The 27570-nt window shown below is 35.9% G+C and overlaps 1 protein-coding gene across 1 annotated transcript; it reads left to right on the forward strand.

Annotated features, from left to right (window-relative positions):
* The first annotated feature begins 842 nt into the window (after positions 1 to 842).
* Positions 843 to 26534, forward strand: LOC113782681. The gene is made up of 12 exons (XM_027328564.1): positions 843 to 919; positions 2354 to 2583; positions 11175 to 11342; positions 12578 to 12938; positions 13025 to 13168; positions 14822 to 14971; positions 15045 to 15161; positions 20030 to 20110; positions 20502 to 20651; positions 22657 to 24105; positions 24250 to 24480; positions 26051 to 26534. The coding sequence occupies exons 1-12, from the start codon at positions 848 to 850 to the stop codon at positions 26243 to 26245; spliced, it is 3348 nt and encodes a 1115-aa protein (XP_027184365.1). The 5' UTR covers positions 843 to 847; the 3' UTR covers positions 26246 to 26534.
* The last annotated feature ends 1036 nt before the right edge of the window (positions 26535 to 27570 follow it).

Below are 27570 nucleotides of genomic sequence, written 5' to 3' on the forward strand. Positions count from 1 at the left end.
TATTTAGTGTTCTTGTAAGACCTAATGGGCCTAAAAGGGTGATCATCCTATGAATTACCGGCCCAAACCTCCTTTTATTTTTTGTTTATTTATTTGTTCATTTATTTTCTATATCAAGTGTTAGTATTGTGTAAATTAAATTGAAGGAATTGTGGTCTGAGTCAGTTTGTGATGGAAATGTAGGAATTTCCATCACAAACTGTAATGTGTATGAGTCCTGGCAGGAAAAGAAATGGATAACTATAATACATAGTCTTCCACCTCTGTGATTATCGATAGAAAGTACCTAGAATTGGAACAACAGATTATTTAATGGATTTGGTGGAGCTAGTGTTTTGCTCCAGTGTAGGTTGAAACTTTCTTATACTTGTTTTCCATGGGTTTGCCAGCTCCACAGGTGCAGACTAACACTTGTGGCGGTATACCAATAACCAGTGTAGTTTCCATGGACTGATATGCTAGATTGTATTGATTATTCCCTGTTAACTCGGTTATTCTGAAGTGATGGAAGATGAAATTTACAATTTTCATACTGCAACTTTCTTTCATCTATAGTTAAAAGCTCTCAATTTTGCTAGGGTGGTTTTGGAACTTATCTTTGGCTCATTGTTCCAAAGAAGCCTCGAAGATCCATTTCAATTTCCTCCTAGAATGTCCTAGATCTGGCTTAAGTAGGACCTTTACCTTTGGCATCTTAATCTTGATTAGGATACCATCCAAGTACTTGATTAATTTTTTCTAGAGTTTCTTATATTTGCTTGACATCCAATCTTATCATTTTGCTCATATACAAGCTTTATTTTTGGGTTCTTTTCCAGCAGCTGCTTTTCATAAAAGAGTACATGAAATGGTTGCTAGAGATTCACGTAATTTTGATTCTTGGACTGGACTAGTTCAGGAGGTTGAAGGAATGTGCCCTGTAAGTCCATCTTGAATGCACCTATTGTTGTATAAAATTATCTATCCTGATTTTGGTTTCAAATACTGCTGTCTTTGTTGGGTGTTGGCATAATATAAACTGCAATCTGATTAGAAGTTCTTCAATTATTTCCATTTGGGCCATGTCCTTCTCCGTTCAATCTATTTGTATTAAACAAATATGACCAACTTCTTATTTCCTTTTCTGCTCATTTTATTAGTTGTAAAAATGAGAACAAGAGAACTATAAGAGGCCTATGCTTTTGGAGCTTGTCCTCCACAGTGAAATAATTAAATGGAAAATGCCCTTCTCCCTTTAATCTACTTGTGTCAACAAAATATGGCCAACTTTTCCTTTTTTCTGCTTGTCGAATTAGTTGTACAATTGAGAATTGACAAAACCATATGCGGGCTAGGCTCTTGGAGCTTGACCTCCACAGCAGGATAATTTGGTAAGACAATTCATCTCATCTGTAATGTGCAAGAGTCGTATAATTTACCTGTGTGCTAATATTTGTGATTTGTGTCAATTCAATTGCCTGATTGCAACATTATCTTGCCATCTCGGAGACAGTCAATTACCCTGGAGAACAATTCCTTAAATAAAGTCTAGTTGCCATGTGTAAAGCTTCATGCTCGTTTTGAGATTCATAGACGTTTATGTTGCTCCATTTGGTGTTTCTATTCATGAGTATATGCCATAATCAAGTAATCACATTTACTAGAGACAAAATGGATCAGAATGGGTAAAGTGATATGATTCCGATGTTTAAGATCCCTCAATCTACTGGGGAGACCACTGACCTCCAAGAAATGAAGATTATCAAGAAAATTCGTGAAAATAGTGGTAACTTTTGCTGATCAATAATCCCCAACCTCCTTGTTCAGCTTCGGCTTCAAATGGTAATTTTGATGTCATATTCCTTATACTAGAGTGTGTAACGTCATACGGTTATATAACGTGTACATGTCTACTAAAGTTTGCTGATTGTTGGCTAACCTTAGCTTGAAATCATTCTTGGTAAAACCCAGATATATTGGTGCAGGAAATAATAATTTTCCTTAAGCAAGATCAGGCATCAGTATTGATTAAAATATCTGCAGAGATGCGGAGCACTAATTTTAAATTCGTGATTGGTCTTATTGACTGATTATAAACACATCCTTCTCTAAATTCATGTTGTAATTTTTCGTGACCTAACGAGCTTTGAATTCGTGAATGGCTTACATGATATTTCTTGGTGATCAGTCTGTATTGATGTTTGACCTTGCAATAGAAATGAAGTCTTTCTCATTCTGTCTTATCTGTATTTCCATATTCATGTATGTTCTTCATAATTATCTCTTCCATTCTTTGCTGTAAGGGACTGAGACTATAGATTATCTTTCAGTATATATATCTGGTAAATACATAAAATATGCTTTGAAATTGCAGGATAATTTGGATCTCATCGCATTAGCATATGATTCATTTTTATCAATGTTCCCTTTGTGCCATTGGTATTGGACAAAGTATACTGATCACATCATACGGCTATCAGATGCTCATAAAGCTGTTAAAGTTTATGAACGTGCAGTGGATTCAACACCATTCTCCACTGGCTTGTGGGTCGACTATTGTTGTTTTGGCATGTGTTTCTATGAGGATCCATCTGATGTTCGTAGGTAATTCTTTTCAAGTTGACATGCAATTAATATATATATATATATGTATATTTTTCAAATGCAGGGGAGGGGTCGAATTTAAAAAGCAGGGAGGGGGAAGGGGGAATTGAACCAGGACCTTTGATTCCTAGGCCTCAACCTTAGCTACTAGACCAAGGCCTCATCAGCCATGCAATTACTATGTGTTTATTAGAAAATGACTTTTTTTTTTTTGAGAAAAAGCTGAATCACCATGGAGCTTGATGCTTTAGGTTCTAATATACAATGGCAATTATTAATTAGTCAAGATTGGGAAACCTTACCCCACAATGACTATAATCATCTCAAAAGTGTGACTTTTTCAGAAATATTTGATCACAATTGTTGGGTACTTAGCATAGTTTTGCTTTTGGAGTAAATGTCTCCTTATGGTCAAGTCTTTTGATCGAGTTCTTTTGTTACCTTTCATGACTTGTGAAAACTAAGAAAAAAGGGAGAGAAAATACTCTTCTTCATATTCCTTTGGACTACACAATATACAAATATATACACAAGTGTAACCTAATTTAGATCCTAAAATCATGCTTATCTAAATCAATCTATTACCTAATTAATATCTGATACTATAATCAAAGCAAATCAAATCTAATCTTTCCTAATATTTACAATATCAAATCTTTTTATAATATCAGATCACATATCTTCAACAACTTGTATTCCTTGATTGACCTAGTTCTTTGTTGAATAGTGAAGAAACATTTTCTCTTAAACATACTCGAGCTTTTACTGGATGAAGTTTAAGCTGCTGGTTGCCAGCAAATTTCTTTTGATAGCTTTCCAAGCAGTAAATAGCAATTAAACAATACACAGCTAAAATAGGTGAAAAAAGTAGTATTGAAGGAAGGAGAAGGATAAGGAAAGTCTATAATCTCTCCAAGAAACCTCCAGGCGTGACATTTAAGGGTAGATTGCAGCATACAAGCTCCAGAAGATGCTGAGATCTTGACGACATTTTATTAATCTGAAACCTCTCTTCAGGAAGAGAAATGCATTCACGCATAAACTACTACAATTTACTTCTTACTGGTAAAAACGAATTCTCTAGCTGATACTTTTCCAAACCGTAAAAATTTTGTAGTTTGACTCTGAGACATATATAGGGTCCACATGGATTAGGTGTCTTTAGGGGTGTTTTTGAAAAGCTTTATTGTAGCTTTATATGTTACAAAATTTCACTGTAGTTGTATTTTGGGGTTGTTTTTAAAATTTAAAACTTTATTTGGGTGTTTTTAAAATTTTCTTTATCCTCCCCACCTCAACCACCCATCACCCCATCAGCTAGTAGCATCTGTCCTGCCTTTGCTCTCCCTCTTCCTCTTCTCCCTCCCTCCCCATCAAAAAGATGATCTAAAAGAGCAGTACCACATCACCTTGATAATGAGAGGTTCTTGAGTGGATTTGATTATTACTTGGTTTCTTCTGCACTTGCTATTGTCATTGGCAAGAAATTTCATCCTAGCCTGCATGGCAGATAATGTTGGAGGTATGGTGTTAGAATCTTGCTGTTAAGAGAATATAAGTATTTTTGTAGATAATAAATTAGTAAGGGTATTCTTCTAAATAGTTTGTTAGGTTTGTACTCCTATAAATACTAGTTGGTCACTCATAATACAGTGACTAGATATTTTCCTCCCAAAATACCTGTTCTCATGGTATCAGAGCAAAAGTTCTAGGGTTAGGGTTAAACATCTAGCAAAAGTCTTGTTCACGCGATATTGGTCATCGCGTCATGCGAACTGTTCATCGGACTGTTCACGAGACTGTTCAAAAGTACTGTTCACGCGTTACTGTTCATCGCGAATTTTGACTGCCTTTTTGTTTGAAGTGCTATTCGCTATGGTTGAAAGTTTTGCTAATGCGGTTACCACTGACCAAGTTGAATCAAGTTCTTCAGCACATGGGTCCCAGAAGACTTTTACTATATCCGAGGAAGATTATGTTAAATTCCTACAGTACCAAGGTACAAATAACGCATCTTTTCCCTCTGCTTTTTCAGCACAAAAAGGTAATGACTCATGGATTATTGACTCCGGGGCTACTGATCATATGTCAAGTACCTCTAAAAATTTTTCTAATTTTCAAGAGTCTACTTCCTTTTCTCATGTTACTTTAGCTGATGGATCTACCACTAAAGTTAAAGGACTAGGCACTGTAGAAATTAACCCATCTCTTCCACTGTCTTCTGTTCTTTACGTACCCAATTTGCCCTTTAATCTAATGTCTGTTAGTAAACTTACTAAATCTCTACAGTGTTCAGTTACTTTTTCTCCTGATTGTGTTGTCATTCAGGATTTGAAGACAAAGAGGACGATTGGTGGAGGGCATGAGCATAATGGTCTTTATTTTCTCAACTCCAATGGTCCGATTGCATGTCCTGTTACTGTTTTTTCTCTTGAAATTCACTGTCGTTTGGGTCATCCGTCTTTACAAAATTTGAAAAAGTTGGTTCCTACTTTGGGTCAGTTGTCTTTGTTAGAGTGTGAGTCTTGTCAATTAGGAAAGTATCATCGTGTTTCTTTTGCTCCTAGAGTCAATAAACGGGTTTCAAAACCCTTTTTGTTGGTTCATTCTGATGTTTGGGGTCCTAGTCGAGTCACTTCAAAGTTAGGTTTTAAATATTTTGTAATCTTTGTTGATGATTTTTCCAGAGTTACATGGCTTTATTTAATGAAAGATCGTTCAGAACTATATTCCATTTTTTGTGCATTTGTTACAGAAATAAAGAATCAATTTGGTGTGCCTGTACGTATACTTCGCAGTGATAACGTGAAAGAATATTTGTTCACTCCTTTTAATACCTTTATGACTAAGTTCGGTATTATTTATCAGTTCTCTTATCCTCACACTCCACAACAGAATGGAGTTGCTGAAAGAAAAATTGGACATTTAATCGAGATTGCTCGAACACTTTTGTTGCACATGAATGTGCCCAAACAATTTTGGAGTGATGCAGTTTTAACTGCATGTTATTTAATTAATCGCATGCCATCTAATATTCTTGGAGGCCAATTACCTCACTCCATTCTTTTTCCTCATAAACCTGTGTTTAAATTACCTCATTGTATTTTTGGATGTGTGTGTTTTGTTCATCAGCTTGCTCCTGGAGTGGATAAATTAGATCCTCATGCTATTAAGTGTATTTTCTTAGGATACGCACGAGCGCAAAAAGGGTATAGAAGTTACAGTCCAATTTTAAATCGATTTTTTACTTGTGTTGATGTTACTTTCTTTGAATCTACTCCATATCTTATGAAACATGGTATGCCTTGTGAGTTAGACCAGTGTCCCTCTTTTTCCTCTCCTGTTTTACCAGTTCCTTCCTTTTTATTATCTGAGTTATTTAATCCACCAGATTCCATATCTCGATTATCTCTTCCTAATCTTCAAGTTTATTCTCGTCGTTCCATGATTGAGAAAGTTCTTGATATGCCACGCACTTCACCAATTAACTCTCAATTTTCAAATCCAGGTATGACGCTCTCCTTTGAGTTAGATCTTCCTATTGCTTTACGCAAAGGTAAGAGGCATTGTTCTTTTCATCCTATTTCGAATTTTGTTTCTTATTCTCGTCTCTCTATGTCATATTCTTCTTTTGTTGCTTCACTTGATTCTGTCTCCATTCCTAAGTCTATTACCCATGCTCTTAATCATCCTGGTTGGAGATTAGCTATGCAAGAAGAGATGTCTGCTTTGGAACAAAATGGTACTTGGGATCTTGTCCCTCTTCCCTCTGGTAAGCCTGTTGTTGGTTGTAAATGGGTGTACACTATAAAAGTGCAGCCTAATGGTTCTATTGATCGATTGAAGGCTCGTCTGGTAGCTAAAGAATTTACTCAGGTGTATGGAATAAATTACTTAGAAACATTTTCTCCTGTTGCAAGGATTATCTCGGTTTGTCTTCTTATCTCTTTGGCAGCAACTTATAATTGGCCATTGCATCAGTTGGATGTGAAAAATGCATTTCTACATGGAGATTTGGAAGAAGAGGTATATATGGAACAACCTCTTGGTTTTGTTGTTCAGGAGGAGAATTCGCGATTGATTTGTCGTCTTAAAAAATCCTTATATGGATTGAAACAGTCTCCTAGGGTTTGGTTTGGCCGGTTTAGTAGTGTTGTCATTGAGTTCGGTCTGACAAGATGTGGAGTAGATCATTTTGTATTTTATCAACATTCTAATGCTGGTAAGATTTTATTAGTTGTTTATGTGGATGATGTTGTGATTACAGGTGATGATGTTGTGGGGATCCAGAAACTTAAATCCAATATGCAGGCAAACTTACAGACAAAGGATTTAGGTCATTTACAGTATTTTCTGGGTATTGAGATAGCTCGATCTAAAGATGGGATTTATTTATGTCAAAGAAAATATGTACTTGATATGCTGAGTAAAGTTGGGTGTTAGGTTGCCGACCTGTGGATACTCCTATGGATCCTAATGTGAAATTAGTAGGAAATCAAGGTGCATTATTAGATGATCCTAGACAATATCGAAGACTTGTGGGCAAATTAAATTATCTCATTATAACGAGACCTGACATTTCGTTTGCAGTGAGTGTCGTGAGTCAATTTCTTGAGATCCCTCGTACTAGTCATTGGGATGCTGTTATACGGATTTTTAGGTATCTTAAGAGTGCTCCTGGAAAAGGGTTGCTGTACAAAAATCATGGACACACTGATATTGAAGGATACAGTGATACAGATTGGGCTGGTTCTACCTCAGATCGAAGATCGACCACAGGATATTGTGTGTTTGTTGGTGGTAATTTAGTGTCATGGAAGAGTAAGAAGCAAACAGTTGTCTCCAGATCAAGTGCAGAATCTGAATATCGCGCTATGGCTCACATTGTGTGTGAGTTGATATGGTTGAAGAGCATGTTACTTAAACTTGGATTTGAGCATAAACAGCCTATGAATTTAGTGTGTGATAATCAGGCGGTTGTTTATATTGCGTCTAATCCAGTGTTTCATGAAAGGACAAAACATATTGAAATTGATTGTCATTTCATTCGAGAGAAATTGCTTGATGGAGTCATCAAGATATCTCATGTACCGTCTGTAGATCAACTGGCTGATTTGTTTACCAAGAGTTTAGGGGGCTCTAGGGTGAAATACATTTGTAACAAGTTGGGTGCTCATGATATATATGCTCCAACTTGAGGGGGAGTGTTAAGAGAATATAAGTATTCTTATAGATAATAAATTAGTAAGGGTATTCTTATAAATATTTTGTTAGGTTTGTACTCCTATAAATACTAGTTGGTCACTCATAATGCAGTGACTAGATGTGTTCCTCCCAAAATACCTGTTCTCACTTGCCTTGAACCTGTAAAAGAAAGAATATTAGGTGAAGAGGGTGGAAGATACTAATCTTTGTGGGTGTCAACTAGATGATAACAAGGCCAAGAAAACACTGGATAGATAGACACCAAGCATTGTTCTTCCACTTAATTATTTTCTTCTTGAAGAGGATTCTGAAAGATTTGAATGTTGGATTATAGACTCTATAGTTTAGAAAATGATGTAGAAGCAAATTGCCAATAATGTTGAGAGACTTGTTTGATACATTTGTAGGCTTATGGTTGGTGATGTGGGTACAAATCAAGGTAATTTGTGGAAAAACTGAGAACATGATAAGAAAAGCTGCAGAAAATCTAGGAATGCCACAACAGAAACCTTTCTACATCATGCTTAAATTTCACATTGCATGAAATAACCTCAAGAAGAGACTAAAGTCTGCAGGAACCATTAATTGCATTGTTAGTATGGAAGAGAAGTACAGACAGGTTCCTAAACATTTTCCTACTTTTGAGTATGATTTACTTCTTAGCAAATGCAATAAGTAAATAGCCCCAGAAACATGGAACACAGGATTGGCCTCATGTCAAGAACTATTGGCTTAAGACCTTGGGATGAATGAACTCTTGCTTCAGAGAAGATAACAGAGGCACTTGTCATAAGTGCCATTGTTAATTAATCGGAAATAACTACCAAGCCAAAAAAAGTATGCTTTTAATAAAGTATCCTCAAATATGACCCATAAAGCCCCCAAATTGGCAACATGTCCTTTAGGTGTGCCAAAACTTATGCTTGACCTAAAACTTTTTGGAAGCTTAAGTTTAGAATTTCTTGACTGGCTTTGCATTACGTGACTTCTCTGGTTACACCTTTGGAAGAAGCTAGTGAGCTAGCCTTCACTACAATCCGTAATCAGGCTTTATTAGAATTAACAAAAGGATATGAGTAAATGTTGTGCATCCAAAGACTTGGGATCCAAATAAGTAGGTAAAGCATGAGGAGATATCATTAGCACAGAGTTTGCATTGCTAGTGCTGTTGGCATTTCGTTGATGACACAACGTGCAGTTAGAAAAGCGTTAGATGAAAAATTTGTTTGGTTGATTTTTGGTGGAACAGGAGTGACCTAATCACTGGTGGATGCAAGGGGGCACCGGGAGGGGCAACCGCTCCCCCGAGTTTTTACGATTTCTTTTATGACCCCCCAAAAATTTGTAAATGTTTTACATATATCCTTGCAGAAATAAGGTTCTGTCCACCCCCCCCCCCCCCCCCCCCCACAAAAAAAAAAGATTTTAGAAGTCTTTTTATATCCCTTTAAAATACTAAAAATTTTCAAAATCCCTGTAAATTTGTAATTTGTCCCCTGGATTGTTTATGGAAATATAAGAATGCCCCTTAAATATGTGTCTTCATAAATCTCGCTTCCCCCCCCCCCCTCACACATACACACACACAAAAAAAGGCCGAAAAAGTCCCAAGCTCTGGTTGTGCCAGTGGATCTAGTACTTTTCATATTTAGTTTTCCTCTCTGCTGGGGATTCTAAAATGACTGAGATAAAGTACCATTGCCTTCTCAGAAATATTGAAGGTGTTTGCATAATAATCCAGTGTTATATATATATGTGTGTGTGTGTTTGCGTAATAATCCAGGGTTTTATATATATATATATATATAACAATTTGACTCACCGCAAATAGTGAAAAGCTATTGCAATAAATGGTACTCTGTCTATTATTTTTTCTTTATGGAGCGTAGGATGAGAAAGATGATCACCTATGGCATGTCCATCCACATTAGAAATTGGAGAAAAATCTCAAACATCACAATTAGACAAACTAAAGGACTCAAAATATGCGATTTATTGATATAGGCTAAACTGTTGTACATACTTTGGATGTGTATCACTTCCAAAAGTGCAGCATTTAATTTAAATGAAGCAAGCGGTTCTTATACTGTGAAACCTCTTCCCAATAGTTTTTGAGGATTTGAGCTATAACATACAAAACAAACTCAATAACCCTCGTTACATGATAGTAATTGGCTATCATTTATTCACCTTTCCATAAGCTTTTCTGCAACTTGTTAGGGTAACTGAGTTCAATATCTAATGGTTTACATGGCAAGGACTTTTCCTCAAGTATTGTTTTACATGCATAAAGTCATATTCCTAACTTAACCAGGTTTTCAATGACAATTTAAAGATCTTTTGATATTGATTCTTTTTAGGTAAAAGTGGGTAGTAAGGATTCGAAAAATATAGTAGTTGATGGTTATATTGTAATAATTGAGCCAACAATGAGCTGGAGGGATGGAGACATGAATTAAAGTGGTAATAATTTTGGTAATACTATTTATAAAGTTTCTCATATGTGATTGATAGTACTGTTTAGCTGTTGAAAAGATCTTTTGTTCACATGATCCATAAATAAGTTTCAACCAGAGGCAGGGAAATCAGGAAAACTTTTCTGCGTGTGCCTGGGAAAATGCTGAAAGTATTTTTCAGTAAAATGTTTTCAGTTCTACCAAACAGACCCATAAAGTATTTTCAGGAGCAGAAATATTTTCTAGGGTCAAGGCTGCAAAAACAGAATTTGCACCTGTTTGCATATCTTATGACATTTGTTCATGTGTCATCAGGATGCAGTAAATTGCTTTCCCGCTTGTAGTAGTTAGAGATTGAATTTTGATCTGTTGTAATGCAAACTAACTGGCCTTTGAGCCACCCTATGTAAATCATTTCCTTGCATCAACAATAGAATTGTAGAAACTTCTAGGTTTTGAAACCCTTTATAATTGATGTAGCATTGGGGATCCCATGCATATATTTCACTTATAACTATGTAGTTTTCTCAGTCATCTGTGACTAGCAATAATTTGTGAATAATAGCAGAAGAGTTTTTTTTTTTTTTTGGGGTAATGCATGGGAATAGGATGTCCTACTGATAGGTGTATGAGTTGAGCTTTTATTTCTCAATAAGCTTAGCATTGTTTTCCTGTCAACTGATAAGTCTGGAGTTCTGGCTGACTGGTGAGCTACTTTTGCATTATCCAGTGCATACATTTATGTGCTTGGTTTCAGTCACCAAATAATTTTTTTAACACTCCCTTGTATGAAAATATGTGAATCTTTTGGACAAGTCTTCTGTTGCCATGCTTCTTACCCTGCACGATACATCTCAATTTTGAGGACTTCATATTTTGAACCTTAGGCACTTGTTCTTGATTCTTATGTTCTTGTTACTCATCTGACAGGTTGTTCAAAAGAGCCCTATTGTTTGTGCGGAAAGATTACTTTTGTCATGCCTTATGGAATCAGTACATAAAATACGAATTTACTCAGCAACACTGGGGCTTTCTTGCAAATATTTACCTCCAAGTTCTCAAGTTCCCTACGGAGTATTTGGATAGATATTATGAGAAGTACGTGTTTCATCAGATTGTTCCTTGTTGAATTTTGCTGATCATACCATTCTGAGTTTGTTTTGGCATTCATGGTGTTTTCTCTATTTTTACATTTTTACTGCTGTGGTGTGAAGTAGACTTTAAATCACCATCAATTTCGTTAAAAAGTTGGTTCTAATAAGTAGAAACATGTCAAGAATATAAGATGAGTGACGCCTTAAGGTTCTTAAAAATTATAACATAACTATGGCCTTTTATATTGAGAAGTAGCATGAAGTCTGTATGAAGAGAGTGTGAATGTTGTAAAAAAAATTTGCACGTTTTAACTTGTTTGTACAGGTTAATAGATTTATGTCTTTGTGCTACTCTTGAAAAATACTTTCTGCTGAATCACATCCGAGCCCAACTCAACCCATTGTACCTTTTTTATTATTTATATCTTGAATTCCGAAATTAACTAAACTTGGTGTTTTGTGCCCATGAAATTGAATTGTCTGCTTAATGAGAATTTAAGCTTTTGGACGAGATAAAGAACAAATAATTAAAATTAACTTGGAAAGGATCCATTTTGGTTGATCAAATCTTTGTTTACACTAACAATATCATAGAATCTAGGTACCATGTACATCTTTTGCATATCTTAATACCTATGCTCTGGATTTTCCTTGTCTCTTGGTTTTTCTAGAGTTCACTCATCTGATATACACCTCCTTTTTTATTTGCTACTTCCTCCTTTTTAGATGTTTCTAACTTTATTTGCTCTTGGTTTTATTCTTAACTGTTTGCATATCCTTTCATCAGGCAAAACATTCTTCTTTTCTGTACTAACAGGGTTTTACAACATTTTTGGGGCTTGGCCTTCTGGAATTGGAAAAATTCTTCATATAGTGCTCCTCTAATCTGAAGATGACGGCGAAAATACCTGTGATGTTATTCTTTTTCTTGTCATCTGAATACTGTCACAGTTAAAATTTACCTAGGTTGGGACCTTGTCTCCCATCCCATATAGTTTCTGGTCTATAATTACAAAAAGACTTTCCCAACCTTTTGGCATTGCATAATGGCTACAGAAGCATGCCTTTCCAGTCTAGCAATGACTATATCTTATGTCACCATGTTGTTTTATACAATTTTATCTACATTTGAGATCTTCAGCATGAAGCTTTCTCTTTCCCTACCATTGACTTTTTATTTTCAGTTATATATCTGACTGCAACAATGACCTTTAACTGTTATGCCTTTTATTTTGTCAGTTTCAAACAGTTTGTTGTGGGACTGGATGAGGAGATGAAGAAGCACGAGAACTGCAGTGCAGATGCAGACGCTGGATCTCTGCCAAACCATTCAGCTAAGTTGTCTGAAGATGAAATTATTCAAGTCATTGAGGACTTGCAGAATGCTTCTAATGAAGCCCTCCTACGAAAAGCAGTAAATAAATATAAACTTATAGGTGAAATATTCTACCAGAAAGCAAAGGAGTTGGATGAAAAAATAAAAAACTTTGAAACTAATATTCAGAGACGATATTTTGATACCGCACCACTTGATGATGCACAGCTGAAAAATTGGCATCACTATCTGGACTTTATCGAGAAGCAAGATGATTTTGATTGGGTAGGATCCTTTTTCATATGTTTTTTTTGAATGTTTCCAGATTTATGTTGCTAATTGTAATACATCTTTTTTTTTTTTTTTTACAGGCTCTGCAACTGTATGAGAGATGCTTGATTACCTGCACTAATTATCCAGAGTTCTGGATGCGTTATGTGGAGTTCATGGAAAGCAAGGGAGGACGAGAACTGGCAAATTCTGCACTACAACGAGCTACGCAAGTCTTTCTGAAGGTACAGTACTTGAGATAACTTCTGCATAGTTTTACGCAACGCTTGACCGGAGTCATTACACAGTTTTATGTTATTTATGAATGCTGCCAATAGGATATCTGGTTTTTACTAAAATTAGTTTCTGCTCTGTTTAGCTCAATTTTGAAATACAATTTCAATTTGTAGCTATCTTTTATATAATATCTGTTCGTATGGTTGCATGTATGTTTTTATGTTTGTGAGTTGGTGAGATAGATGATTAAAATTGATGTCTTTTTGATAACAAGTTGAGGACCATAAAGTTTTGAATTAATTACAGAAGAGCCTCTGAACAAGTTAATGAACAAACTAGAACACTAGACTCGTTGCCTAGGGGGTTTTAACCTTCGGGGAAGAGTTGAAATTGATTTCCAAAGGGACTCTAAATGAGTTAGTGTATAATCTAGGCTACAACAAAAAGAAACGGTCTCTAAACAAGTCTAAAGGCTTTTGATTTGGATTGGATGCTCAAGTTCCTGAAAGCTAATTAGCCAAAGTCATGCAGTGAGAAAAGCAAATTTAGCTGTTTATCAGCCAAGCCCTCTTGGTGACAGCATAGTGTTGTACGGACATCTTGTTTGTTGTACTTAGCAGTACCCAGAGACTGGACCTTAATCTAAATGTTTAGAGTTTTATAATGTTTTCACTTTCATCTGTCAATGAAAGTTTACTTAAAATATTAGCTCACAAATCCTTGTTTACACAAAAACAATGTTTAACATTCTCCTGCCCTTTCAGAAGCATTATTTCCTTTAAGTTCGTGTAATCGAGTCGATTTGCATCTGCCCAATGATTTGGGTTCGATGAGTTAAGTCTTTTGTTAGCTAGTTTTTTGTCAACTTTTAGTCATTATTGACCTTAGTTTTCTCTAGCTTTACTCCTCAGACATGCCATAGCACTATGAACTGAGTCTAAGTCTTCTGCTCTGTTTTCTAAGCCTTCCATCTTGTTTGCACCTAAATTTATTCTTAATTCATAGTATGATAGATTGTTTGGCTAATCTGAGTTAACCTGTTTACGCTGAGTGAATTTTGCTCCATTCTGAACCTAAAATAAGAAAAATTTTTGTATCAAGATTTTTAAATTTCTGAAGTTCATGATGTTGTCCTATCTGGTTGATAACATTCTTATGGAAATCAACTTCTGCTCATAACAGCTGATGTTGCACACAAAATAATACAATACCTACATAGCAGATTGACTTCTTTTTGGTAAAAACACTATCAATGTGAATGTACTATGGATACTTTTTATTGATGTAGATTCAAAGATGTTTAGATAACTGTGGCAACTAAGTCCACTGTGATAATAGTGCCTAGATCAGCTTATATGTTAAATCACAAGTATGTAGTGCCTGAGAGTATACTGTCTTCAAATATCTGTTATCCTTTTTACGCTGTCTTGATTCCATGATAAATTCTGAATGAGATGGTCATATTATTTTTCCAACCTTTAAATGTCAGTATTCTTGATCAGGGTAAAGTGCTATCCTAGAATGTCACACCTTTTTCTCTGTTGTTGGTTTAATAGATGATACACTCTCAGAGGTTTTATTTATTAATTTCATGCAAGAATTGGCTAGACTTGCAAAATTCATGACTTTAAGATTGTTTGGAACTCTTGGAGTTTTTTCAGGGTGTGCCCGAAATCCATCTTTTTAATGCCAGGTATAAGGAGCGAATTGGAGATGTGAATGCTGCAGTTGCTGCATTTCTCAACTCTGACGTTCTATCTGATTCCTTACCCAGACATATTGTAGAGCTGGCAAATATGCGAAGGCGTCTGGTGCGGATTAACTTGCCCTTTTCTTTGTGCAATATGTATGGATTTTAGTAAAGTTTGCCATGCTAATTTGCAGGGTAATCTGGAAGCAGCTTCTGATACATTAAAAAATGCAATTAATATGGCAGAAAAGAAGCAGAAGTTGCATAGTTTACCTAGCCTGTTCATTCACTATTCTCGGCTCAAATATATGGTACGAAATCCAGGAGTACCTGAATCTGCTGCATCTGAAGCTACTTAGTTTTCTTTATGTCTTAATAGTGTTTTGGTCAGTAGAGCTTTATGCTTGGCCAGAAAAGAGTGTATAGCTTTTGGTGGGTATGCTTGAGAGGAGTAGAACGAGCAGTAGGTAATGCATTTAATATAGTACTATTAATATATGTTCAAGGTTTTGCTATCTTTTATAGCGATCAAAATCTGTATATAGAGCTGGTAAACCTATTAGTGAGTTTACAAAATTGGAAGTATGTCTCATAGATGCTTTCTCTCTGAAAACTTGTTTGGGGATTAGCTTGTGCTGAAATGCCTGCATTAATTAGTAGTTAACATAGCTTCCACTTTAGTGCCAGATATGCTTACATGAGGTAGCTTATAATGTCAGTGTAGCTTGCTTAGTTGTGCGCTTATTTTTTGTCTTAATTGTATTGATGCCTGCTTACTATTAGCATAGTTTTTGCAGCCCATCATAAATGACCCAACATGATTGGCAGGCAACAGGCATAACACGGACCATTGATTGATAGTATGTGATACCTTCAGGTTGACACCACCACTCTATGCATGTGCTCTCATAATGATGGACTATGTTAGGATCAACATTTTGCTTGTCTTTTCTTCAATAGTTTTTTGAATCTTTTGCAGAAGACTATTAAAACTTAGGATTATTGGAGGATCTTACTTGGTTTAACTGTATTGGTCATGGATTGGTATTTCAGCGGATGTACTTGAGGATAGGGTGTGTGCTTGGGAAAATGTAAGTGGAATCAGGATCTAGCAAATGGAATCTGTTTAGAGATTGGAAGAAGGAATCTAGGAAGAGAAGAGACAATAAGAAGAGGAAGGGGAAAGGGAAGGAAACTTTGGATTCACACCGAGAGAGAGAGAGGTGTCATTCTCAAATTTTTTTCATTCGTATAAAATCACTAATACATATTTATAGACTCTTTAGACACAACAAACTGGCAACTTTCTTTCACAGATTGATTGCTAAAGTAGTCTGCAAAAGCTGATGTTATTGATGCTGATTATTGATCTTCCACTGGGGATTGACAATTGGACTTCCAGCAATGCCTAGCTCTTGAACTTCTAAGCAAGGCCTGGCCATTAAAGTCCTATAGAGGCCTGATCCTTAAACTTCCACAAGTAGCTGCATCTCGGTGTCATTTATTTGGCAGTCAACCATTACTAACCAAGGCTACCCCCGAAACTAGCACATATACTTGCAAATCAAACGCTCACCACATTCAGCAAATGAGCCACAAATGTTAAGTCTTAAATCAATTCTAGAGCTAAAATAATTTCAAAAGTAAATTTTCTTTTCTTCAGGTATTGTGATAGCTTTGCTGTCCTGCATCAACTACGCTACCATTTTAGGTATGGATGATTTTATTTAAATGGCGGTGTCTAAAGAGGAACAGCAATTTTAAATGAAGAAATGTTGATATTGGTCAAAGCTCTTCGTGCCGGTTTTCAGGTTGATAATAAAAGAGAACTGTGCCTTTATTCTAGTATGAGAATTACAGTTCCTTGGAAGAGTGATTATTGAACTTTAGCAATACACATAAGGAATGGGTAAAGGGTAAAAGGGAACAAGAAGTAGATGAAGTTCACCAGAGGTTTGCAGATTTTCTTGCCTTTCAATCTACTTCAAGTAGTTATTCTCAGTTCTGTACAGGTAAAGCCGAGACATAAGGCACTTTGCAATGATGACCAATTTTCTTCTTTGTGCCGGTTCAAAATTTTGAAGCCATCATTTGTGCATTTTTTAAGCTGTGTTCTGCTTGCAAAATTACTACTTAAAGTAACATCGACCTCTTTCTCTTATTTCAATAACATGCATGAAGAAATTCAGTTCTGCACCTCAATTGAGTTGCCACTCACGGAAAAGGTTATATTGCTTATGATAAAGCCGAGACATAAGGCACTTTGCAATGATGACCAATTTTCTTCTTTGTGCCGGTTCAAAATTTTGAAGCCATCATTTGTGCATTTTTTAAGCTGTGTTCTGCTTGCAAAATTACTACTTAAAGTAACATCGACCTCTTTCTCTTATTTCAATAACATGCATGAAGAAATTCAGTTCTGCACCTCAATTGAGTTGCCACTCACGGAAAAGGTTATATTGCTTATGAGTATATTATTTTTTAGCTTTTATGCCACATAAGTCGAAAAGCTTGATCCTAAGAGGCCAAGCATGGTACACCCAATTTAATTTGATCTATCCTTGCTTCATTGCTGTGAGACATGACCTTATGTGCTATACTATCTATAGACGAGAGTCAATTGTTTGTTTCTATATGCTGCTGATTACAATTGAAGGTTACATAAAGTTGTCTTCATAACCAGTTGGAGAGTTGCCTGATACAAGGAATTTATGCATGTTTTGAGTAGCAAGAAAATCTACAAAGAGGGTCCTTTGATTATGCTTCTTCTAGGAAATAATTGAGAGCAGCTAGATATTTTAGTATCACTCAATTAAGACAGAAAACGGTATGTCCACGAATGTTTTTGTTTTGTGATGTAAGCAAGCATCCATACAGCTGAAAACTATGGACAACATAATCTGTAGTAGCTAGTAGGTTGATGATAATTAGAACCTAATAGGGAGTAGCACATTAGAAGCCATCAAGAAAGCCAGAAGCAATAAAGACACCTCATTGATTAGATAGAAATGGGTTCTAAACAATGTTCCTGACTTTTTACCAGAAAGCAAATGCCTAAAATGAAATCCTATGTTGGTGGACTTTTGTGTCCAAACATTGCAGGATCTTGTCTCCTCAAGAAACTAGAACCCAATGAAGAAAGCATTTACTATTTTTGTCAAATGATAGGATAGCGTCATTGTTGACCAAATGGACAATAATAAATAGAAACCTTGTTTGGAAATTACGCAAGGAAAGGGAGGCTCGGGGTTAAAGTTCCTGATTCCCCATCTGAAATTCAGTGTTTGTTGACAGGAGAAAGCAGCTTAACTATGTTAGCAAAGATTCATAGGTCCCACCCCTTTTAGTGGACACCATTCATCTGGTAGTCACTTTTTTTTTTTTTTTTTTAAAGTGGGACAGCTAGTAATCACTTAGTTATATGAGTTCATAGGTTGCTCTCTCCTGCTTGAGCTTATGGATGAGGTAGGTAATTTATTATTTTAGTAGAATAGGCGGCTTGGTCTGAAATCTGCTGCCCTCTGACAATCATCCGGCCCATTTTTGCGCTGGTGTATCGGAGATGACAAGTACATTACTTTACTTTTGAACCAAATTTAGGCAAGGTGGATTTTAACTATGGTCTAGAATCTAGGATTCCACCTGTTCTTTAACCCCGGGTTACCATTGAACTTTGACATCCCCACTGACATGTAGGTTGAAATTGACGATGGCCTTTGAAAACTGAAACCGCTCATGAAGCCTGGTTGGTTACTATACTGAAGCTTATAAATCTCAGTAGTTAGGCTGAATGAAGCCTGAGAACCCTCTAAGCCTGGAAAGAAAGAACCAAGTAGCAGTGGAACTATGAACATGGGAGTGGATGAACAAAGGCTTCAGTCTTTGTACAATACGAAAGAACCCGGGCATCAAGTCAATATCAACTAGCAGTGTCTAGAATGGACAAGATGTTATTATCTTAGTTTACTTCTTTTTATGCTGAATATGTTTGCAGAGTTTGTTGTCCTCCCTGACTCTAATTTTTAAATTATACCTTAATCAAAAATGGAATATTTGTTGATTATTTCTTAGACAAAAAATAGCATATGAGTTAATAGTGTAGAAATAATGACTGATAGTTGTATGTTGCCAAAGCACTTTCTGTTGCAGGACTAACTAATCAAACTACTTTAGATACAGAAATTAATATCTCTAATGTGAGCTTGTTTTAGATGTAATTCTTTTAAATGGCACACAATATAGCCTTTTAGTGGCTCAACTTTATGCAAATTATCCTTTGTGTCCTGAACCTTCTCTAATAAAGATGAATCTGGGGTCACTGAAATATGTAATGGTATAAGATTGTCAAATTTTGAACGACATGCTGATGACTATTCGGATCAATTTCTTTGCATTCTTAAAGCAGATGTAAAGGGTTAGAGACTGGTAGCCCTACCAGGATTATGATTAAAAGTTGATTGAGCTTATTGATGATCTGAACATAGTATACGATAAAGCTAGTCAAAATTTATTAAGAGACTAATAGCATGTAACAGAATTCCTTAGGACTAGATGAACTTAGTCAAAATTTATAGAGATTAAGTTCAATCAGGACTAGATGAACTTACGACTCTGTCTACTTTCCAGAGCAACCGACGATAGCCTTCCTTTTATCTCATTCATACTAAAAAATGCTTTGGCTGTCAATTGAATAATTCTTTATCAAAGCTTTTAAACTTAGAAGTTGGGCAAGCATTATATGATCATCGAGAACGCATTTCCCTTTTGCAATGCCAAATGCTACAACACCTAAGGAATGAAATCTCATCTATAATACGTATGTCTGGCTTGTATATGCTTTCAAACCTGTTGCTGGTTTGACAAGCTTGGGTATTTAGCCATCTGAGTAAACAAAAAGGAAAAATACTTCAGGATATATTACTTTGCAACCATCTTTGTATTTACTAATTAAATGCTGGTTTGGAGTTAGAAAGGAAAAAATTTAAACAGCCATGTAAGAGATTCTCATTTGAGATTGATTTGACTCAATTCCAGTCCCCTGTCGTGTCATGTATATTGTTTCGTGTACATATATTCTTCATATTCTGGATTTCCAAATATGCTGGATTCTATTGCATGATTTGTGGTCTGCAATTGCATAATATTTGTTGTACTAATTCTACTATTCAATAATTGGTAGATCACAGGAAGTGCAGAAGCTGCTAGAGATGCTTTAATAGATGGAATTCAACGGATTCCTCATTGCAGTAAACTTTTGGAGGTATTAATCCCAGCCCCCCACACCATCCCACCGCCCCCCCCCCCAAATTATCAATTATGCTGCCTCTGGTTGACTAAAACTCTGCACTCATGGTCAAAAGAATATTTGATACTTCCATTAATTATTTGCTTAGGCTGGCTCTCGTTGAACACTCTGCATTTCATAGGAAATGAAAATCGAATTGCTTCTCATTTGCTGTAACTTGTACAATAGCTGCTTTCGTGTTCTTTGGATTGTGGACAAAGGATATTTGCTGCATGTCTTGATGCTGTGCTGATGTGCAGATCTTGAGTGTGTTTGAGTAACTATAATCAGTTTTTTATAACTTTTTTCAATTTCTTCCCTTGTTAAAGAGAGGATATAATGAAAAGTGTTAAGTTCACTTCTGCAGGAATTGATTAAATTTGCAATGATGCATGAAGGAGCCAAACAAGTAGATCTAATAGACTCAATTATAGGTCATGCAATTTCTCCCAGCTCTGAGGGAACCTCTGGTCTGGCCCTTAAAGATCGAGAACACGTATCATCTTTGTTTATGGAGGTTTGAGAATTCTATTAAATTCTGTAAAATTCTATCTGTTCTACCATTTCACGAGTTTATTGCGCATTTCTTGCAGTTTTCCATTGACACAGATTCTCTGGCCTTTTTTCATCACAGAAAGGATCAGTTGGTTGGGTAGTGGGGGTATCTTCTAACAAATATTACTTGAGTTCTAACCAGTGAATTATGCCTGTTAACCTAATTCTTGCTTATAAAGAAATCTGTAAATATCATTTTTGGAAACTACAAGACTATCAACAAGACTATCAACATAGTTGCTTGCCAAGTTCTGTTATGCATGTGTTGTCAGGATGCATATCTGAATGTAGTGATTAATGCTGCTGGATATACCAGATTTACTGCTTGATTTGTGTACCAAGCAAGCATGTGCTTATGGTGGTTTGTAATTAATTACCCTTGAAAATTGGCACTTGTTTCTATGGACATTCTTAATTTCTGAACCAGCAAATCAGTATAATGCAAGATTGACAGAGAAACTGTCATGTGTGCTAAGATGATAATAAATTTCGCTAAAATAAGTAAATAAAAACTCTCACTATGAATACATCTCATCTGCAGACAAGTACACTACATGTAGTTGAATGTATGATGACCATTGGGTTGTTTAATGATTTTTTAACACTGGACTGCAATGTTTGAAGTGATCTTTGTGTGACACATTTGCATATTTGTATAATCGCATATAAAAATACAGGGTAAGTTGGGCTTTATCCTTCTGCATTTTGCTTTAGCCAGATCAATCTAGTACTATAATGTAGATTCCTGTTCTAAAGAAATAAGAGTGGCCAATAAGAAAATCACAACTACAGGTATTAGAAATGTCATATACCTTTTTGCCTGTTGCAATTTTTTTTTTAATATCATGTTTGGAAAAACCTGTTATTTCACAAGGAACTGTCCAGCCTTCTGCATTTTTAAATGACAGTTCATTGACATTCAGATCTCATTCCTTGCAGTGCCACTCCCTGTGGATTCTCATCCCAGTTTCATCCAAGAAATGAAATCAAATGGGTTTCCTGTAGCATGGAAACCACTACAAAGACTTTGCTGTCCCTCTCCAGTCCCTCTTTTTGTCCCTAGCTTCTCTTATTCCCATCCTACACACCTGTTGTACTTATCTGTTTCCCTGACTGCACAGCCCCCATGGTCATTCCTCGCCTTTCTGGGTATTTTGCTTGAATGATGAAATTAAGGCTCAAATGGCCCATCTGACCAGATTTTCTGCATGTAATATAATAATAGAAACTTTAGGTGGATTGTGTTGGTTCTGTGGGTTTGTATGTCAAGTTTAGGCCTGATTATGTGGATTTTGGAGCTGATCTTATGTTGATTTAGGTACAAATTATGGTAACTTTAGTTTGTTTTACTGGCTGATTGAAGGAGTCTGATTTAATAGTTCACTGGAAAAAGCATATATTAGAAAACTTGATTACAATACAACCATGCTTTGATTCGAACCCATTTTCCTATTATATTTCCCCCGAAGGAGAATATAAATTAAAAATGTTCAGGTTTCTGCTACAAAAGCCAGAATAGAAGCGTTTTCAAATGAATTTTACATCTGTTTGGTATCTCTCTGAATTAGACTTCTTTAAATTCATTAATTTCCACCTAGTGCAACTATTGTCAGCTTTGGATTTCGATTGCTGGCCCTGTTCACATAATTAAGAGAACAAAAAGCACGCCGTCATGCCTATCAGAATACTGTGTTTCATAAAATGCTTGTTTTTATTTTACATTCTATCTGCTTATGAAATTTGTTATTTCCTGCTATCTCTCTTCTTTGTTTTTGGGCTTTTATTTTTGGCATCCCTTCAAATTGACATCTAAGCTTAGCAAGGATGCCCACTGGGGTAATTGAAACTTTTTTGTTTTTTTCCTTTTGGGTTCATTTGGTTGACTTTACTACACATTGTGTTGAAGAGCACGATATTGCTTAACCAAAACATTTTTCTGATAATTGACTAATTTGATATTTATGCAGTTTGTGGACCTTTGTGGAACAGTGCACGATATTAGTAAGGCATGGAATCGTCACATTCAATTGTTTCCACAGTTGGTCAGGAACAATCTAATAGATAAGGAGCTCGACTTAGGAAAATGCCTGTCTGATCAAATGTTGGTCATAAGAGAGAGCGGTTCTTGTGCCTTTCCTAATTTGCTAGATGAAGACCAGCATAGTAACCAACCAGTCGAAGAGCAGGTAAGCTTGTTACCAGCAAATCATGCCAGCAAGGATGAATTGGTTTCTGCTGATCAGACCCCACAGAAATGCAATAACACAGTTGACTGCGAGAGAGGGGAACACTTATCTACCCAGGAGGCAGACAAGCGAAACTTTGGTGCATTTGAAGTGGATGAAGTAGCTCATCACTCAATGCTTCAATCAGCAGATGATACACCTAGAGTAATGGAATCAATGGACAACTTGACGGAACAGCATAAAGAAAATGTGCCTGCACAGATGACTCCTGCATCAGTTCAAATTTCAAGTAAAGCTACCTCAGAACCAAATGCATTGACTTCTAACTCTAATTGCCAGTCAAGTGCAACTGTTATTTTAGAATCTGCAGAAGAGCATTCCTGTCCAATGAATATGCAAGACCAAAAGCACAAACAGCATCCTAATCCAGTTTCTTTTGGTAATCTTTCCTTAAATTCTCAGGAAAAGGCCTCTCAGAAATTAATTGCTATGGCTTCTGATGAACATGATGCTGCTTCAGATATTTCCAAGTCTACAGATTGTTTGAATGCAAATAGTCCTCCAAACAGAACTGCAGCTGCTGATTCTGTTGAAGTTCAAGAATCCCCAGATGAAACTAGATTGGCTGGCTTGTTATCCTCAGCAACTCAACAAGTGAGTACACCAACGAAAATGCATCCAAGTTCAATGCTGTCCCCCAGTGCCGGTGGAGAATGCCATCAAATGCTCAAGGGTACAGTTTCTGAAGGAAAATCTTCAGAGATGCACTTGCCCACTACTCATCCATATCCTCAGCATTCCCTAGTTTGGAAACAAGGGGACCACGCTGAAGTTTATTGCAAGGAAAATGCTCCACAGGAGAATCTAGCAAGTAAACATGTCTGGCTGGTCAATAGTATGCCAGACATGAGCTCCTCATCCACAAATCCATCACATATCGCAACAGATCATGGTCAAACATTAAGTCAGACATTGCCGTATCAGCAACATCTTCTGCAACAGCAGTACCAACAGCAGCTAGTTCAAATGCTGCCACTGCATCATCAACACCAACAATCATATTTGCACCACCAGCAGCTTCTGCCACAACAACAGCAACAGAATCAGCAGCAAGCGTCTTCCTGGCAACAACAGCAATATCATCAGCAACATCAGCAGCTGCTTTCATTACCATATCAAGGACTGCAAATTCAGCAACAGATGCCCCACTTGCAGCAGATACATCAACAGGTACAGCCGCATTACCATCAGTCAGCAGAACAGTTACAACTACAGCATGCTCAGCAACTGCAGCAGCAATTTGCACCAGTACCTGAGCAACAGCTGCAGCTATATCATCAGTCACAAAAGCTTGCCTATGATATGCATCAACAGGGATATCAAGGACATGCAGCACAAGTACATCAGACATTATTCCAGCAGTACCAATTGTATCAACAAGGCTATGGACAAATGTTGCAGCAGCATCAACAGCATCCGTATCATTATAATCAAATGCTTCTGCAGCAGCCCCCACAACATCAGCAACAAGATGAACAGCAGGAGCATCATCAAAAGAGAGCTTCAAATCAGGATCTATCACAAGGCATCAGTCAACATCTATGGGTGAGTTCTTTTCATCTGATTATCAAATCTTCTTTTCAACAATTATAAATGAGATCAAACTTTTTTCTTTTTCATGGAAGCAAAGAAAAGGTAACACATCTTGGTAGTTGCTCTCATTGGTCATGTCAAAGTGGGAGTAATTATTTCCAGTTGAAAGTTCTGTATGAGAGGAACTGTTGTGGAATAACAAATAGAGCTTGTTGACTGGTTTAAAAATTAATATCCATGACTTCTTTTATAATGCTATAAGAACTGAGTCCAATAGCATCTGTATATTTTAGTGTATTAGCATCAATTTATTGGCTTGTGGTGCAACCCTGTTACCTTGCACATTCTCATCTACACGTTTACTGGAAAAAGTAGAGCAAAAGGAGTGAATATAGTTTGAAAAGAGATAACATTTTAGGTGAATGAGCAAAGCTTAACTGGTATGGATGGTTTTATAAATTAGATTCACTCTTGCATATTTCCAATATGAGGTGACATATGTCAGTTCGTTGCATATTCGTCGGGTGACATTTAGCCAGGATGGTGGTAATTGCAATCATTGAAATATTATGGATGCCATCAGTGCTGACACCTAGACTTAGTTTTGGCGTTGATTTGCTGTCAGAATTCACTCTTGTAATGATGCCTTGTATTGGAGGCTGTCCATGGACGTTCTGAACAAGATTTTCTCTGGATATTCATCCAGTTTGGAATATGGTAGCTTAAACCAATTTGGGATATGGTAGCTCTTCCTTTGCTTTTGTCCATTCTTCCACTTTTATGATGCAGATCCTTTTTCTTTCCTTAACCCAGGTCTCTATTGTTATTTGACGAATACTTCCTATACCTGGCCTTTCTCCAAAGTAGCTAGGCAATATAATCAGAAATTTGTCTGTCTTCACTGGGAAACTAAGTGAACTATGAGATTAGGAGATTAAGCTTCAGTGAGTCCATGGATCAATCATTTCATAGTGTTTCCATTAATTTCCTGTTTCTTAAACATCATCCCCCTTGTGATGGTTTTAATGTCCCTTTATGTTTTTTTTTTCCCTGACTTTTGTTGCTGCAACCACAACCTTACCCTTTTACTTTATAAGCTGCATTAATTTCTGTATAATCATCTTGGCTAATTAGATTCGGCTCTTTCTTAGACTCAAAGAGACAGATATATCTCTACCAAATATGTGTACACAAACACGTTTGTATATTTATATTACAGAATGCAGCAAAGAGTTCATTTAAACTTCTGAAGGTACTTCATGATCATGGTTTTCATAGTTGAAGTGCAAGGGAAGCACTGGTTGCACAATTGAATTACCTGGAAGTCCTTGGGCTATATTTATATATTATGTCTACATACTAAGGAATGATTTGACTTCTGAGGTACCTGACATGGTGGTTTAGAATCTGATGTGCAAGCCCTTATCACACAACAACTCAATTACCTAGCAGTCCTTGTATGTGTCTTGTTTATGTGTTCATTGGTGCCAATGCAAATCTGCTCCTTATACGGATTTCTAGTTCATAGTTGTATCATTGCCATTAGTTGTGTGCAATCAAAGACTAATTTTCTGAAATGCAGGGCCAGCAGACTGCACCACAAGGTGCTGATTCTACGCTGCTTCGACACTCATCACCACAATCTATGGCTCAACTGAACACAGAAAGGCAATCTGGGCTAGTTGCATCATCACACCAGCAGCCTTTCCATGGAATATCCCCTTCCCGTAATAGAGACACACCTGAATCTGCTGCATCTTCACACCATGGGCGTTAATCTCCCTAATATCTGCCGATTCTATGTTCATTATGACCATCATCTCTTTGTTAATTGTCATTTCCTAATTTGAGAACGAGTAAAGCGTAAATTAGTTTTCCTGCTTAAGAGTACGCATTGCCTCTTTATTACGTGCGTCTGGTACAATCATCATCTAAAGGCATGAAACGTTGAACTTTAGGTTTACTGTAACACTCGTCTTTCTTGCAGCCTAATATTTGGGCACGTGAGTTGCACATTGCGATAATTATGCTTTTTGATACTTAATCAAATACATTATTTTGTTGTAGATTAATTAAAAATGTTGTCGACTGTTATAATATATATATATGAAAGTAGCTATTTTAATTAGAGTGTTTCTTACTTCTATGTGGCATCTTTAATTGAAGAGAATTAATGGATTATGGGTCATTTGAGTTTTACCCATATTAAATATTATATTATATATTTAAAAATCATCCCTAATTTTAAAATAAATTTAAAAAATAACTAATTTTATTTATATCTAAAATAATTTTAAAAAATAACTAATTTTATCTTAATGATATTTGTTTTCTATCAAATTATTACTTAGAATTATAGTAAAATCTTTTTCAAATTACAATTATTAAAATCTTACATATTCGATAAATTATTTCCTTTCATCATTATATTATTGATTAGTATTCAAATTGTTCATCTCTTCCTTAATTTTTAATTAACTTAGGGTGCGTTTGATAAAATTGAAGTCTGAAATCTGATATCTAAAGTTTGAATTCGTTAAGTCATTGAATTGTTAAATATTAAATTTAATACATCTGAGTGCATATTACATTCAGTGATAAATGAATAGTTAATCATTTAATTTTGCGAGTAAATTTTGTCTAAGAAATTCAATGTTACTTAATTAATTTAGATGTTTAATTTTTGGTTTTGAATATGTTAAAATCTGAATCTATTAAATTTAAGTGTTGAATTAAGTTATCAAAAGGATCTTAGTGTAAAAAAGAGAATTAACTGTTATACCGACAGAATTACCAATATTGTTGGAAACTAAATATTTATTGGTGAAAAAAATGGATTGCTAGATCTTTTCTACTTAATTTAATGTGAATACATAGTTCTAGATGGTTTGTTTCTTTTGAAATTTAAACTAACAAAGTGGGGGGAGGGGGTTTATAAAAATGGTAATAATTAAGCGGTTCAAATAAAAATAAATAGCCAACTAAAAATTAAATGACAAATTATTAAAATTAAATTAATAATAACTAAGGTCTAGTCAGGAAATAACTTCGGCAATGGTTCACCTAATTGATTATCGATGCAAAGGTAATTTCAATTATTAA

This window comes from Coffea eugenioides, chromosome 9, assembly GCF_003713205.1.
Source record: "Coffea eugenioides isolate CCC68of chromosome 9, Ceug_1.0, whole genome shotgun sequence".
In the NCBI taxonomy this organism is placed as follows: Eukaryota; Viridiplantae; Streptophyta; class Magnoliopsida; order Gentianales; family Rubiaceae; genus Coffea; species Coffea eugenioides.

Excerpts from the sequence above, each read along its gene's own strand:
- LOC113782681 (XM_027328564.1), top strand. The coding sequence starts at position 848 with ATGGTTGCTAGAGATTCACGTAATTTTGATTCTTGGACTGGACTAGTT. Across the intron at positions 11,343-12,577 it reads TTGGATAGATATTATGAGAA|TTTCAAACAGTTTGTTGTGG; the intron begins GTACGTGTTTCA and ends TTATTTTGTCAG. Across the intron at positions 14,972-15,044 it reads CAAATATGCGAAGGCGTCTG|GGTAATCTGGAAGCAGCTTC; the intron begins GTGCGGATTAAC and ends GCTAATTTGCAG.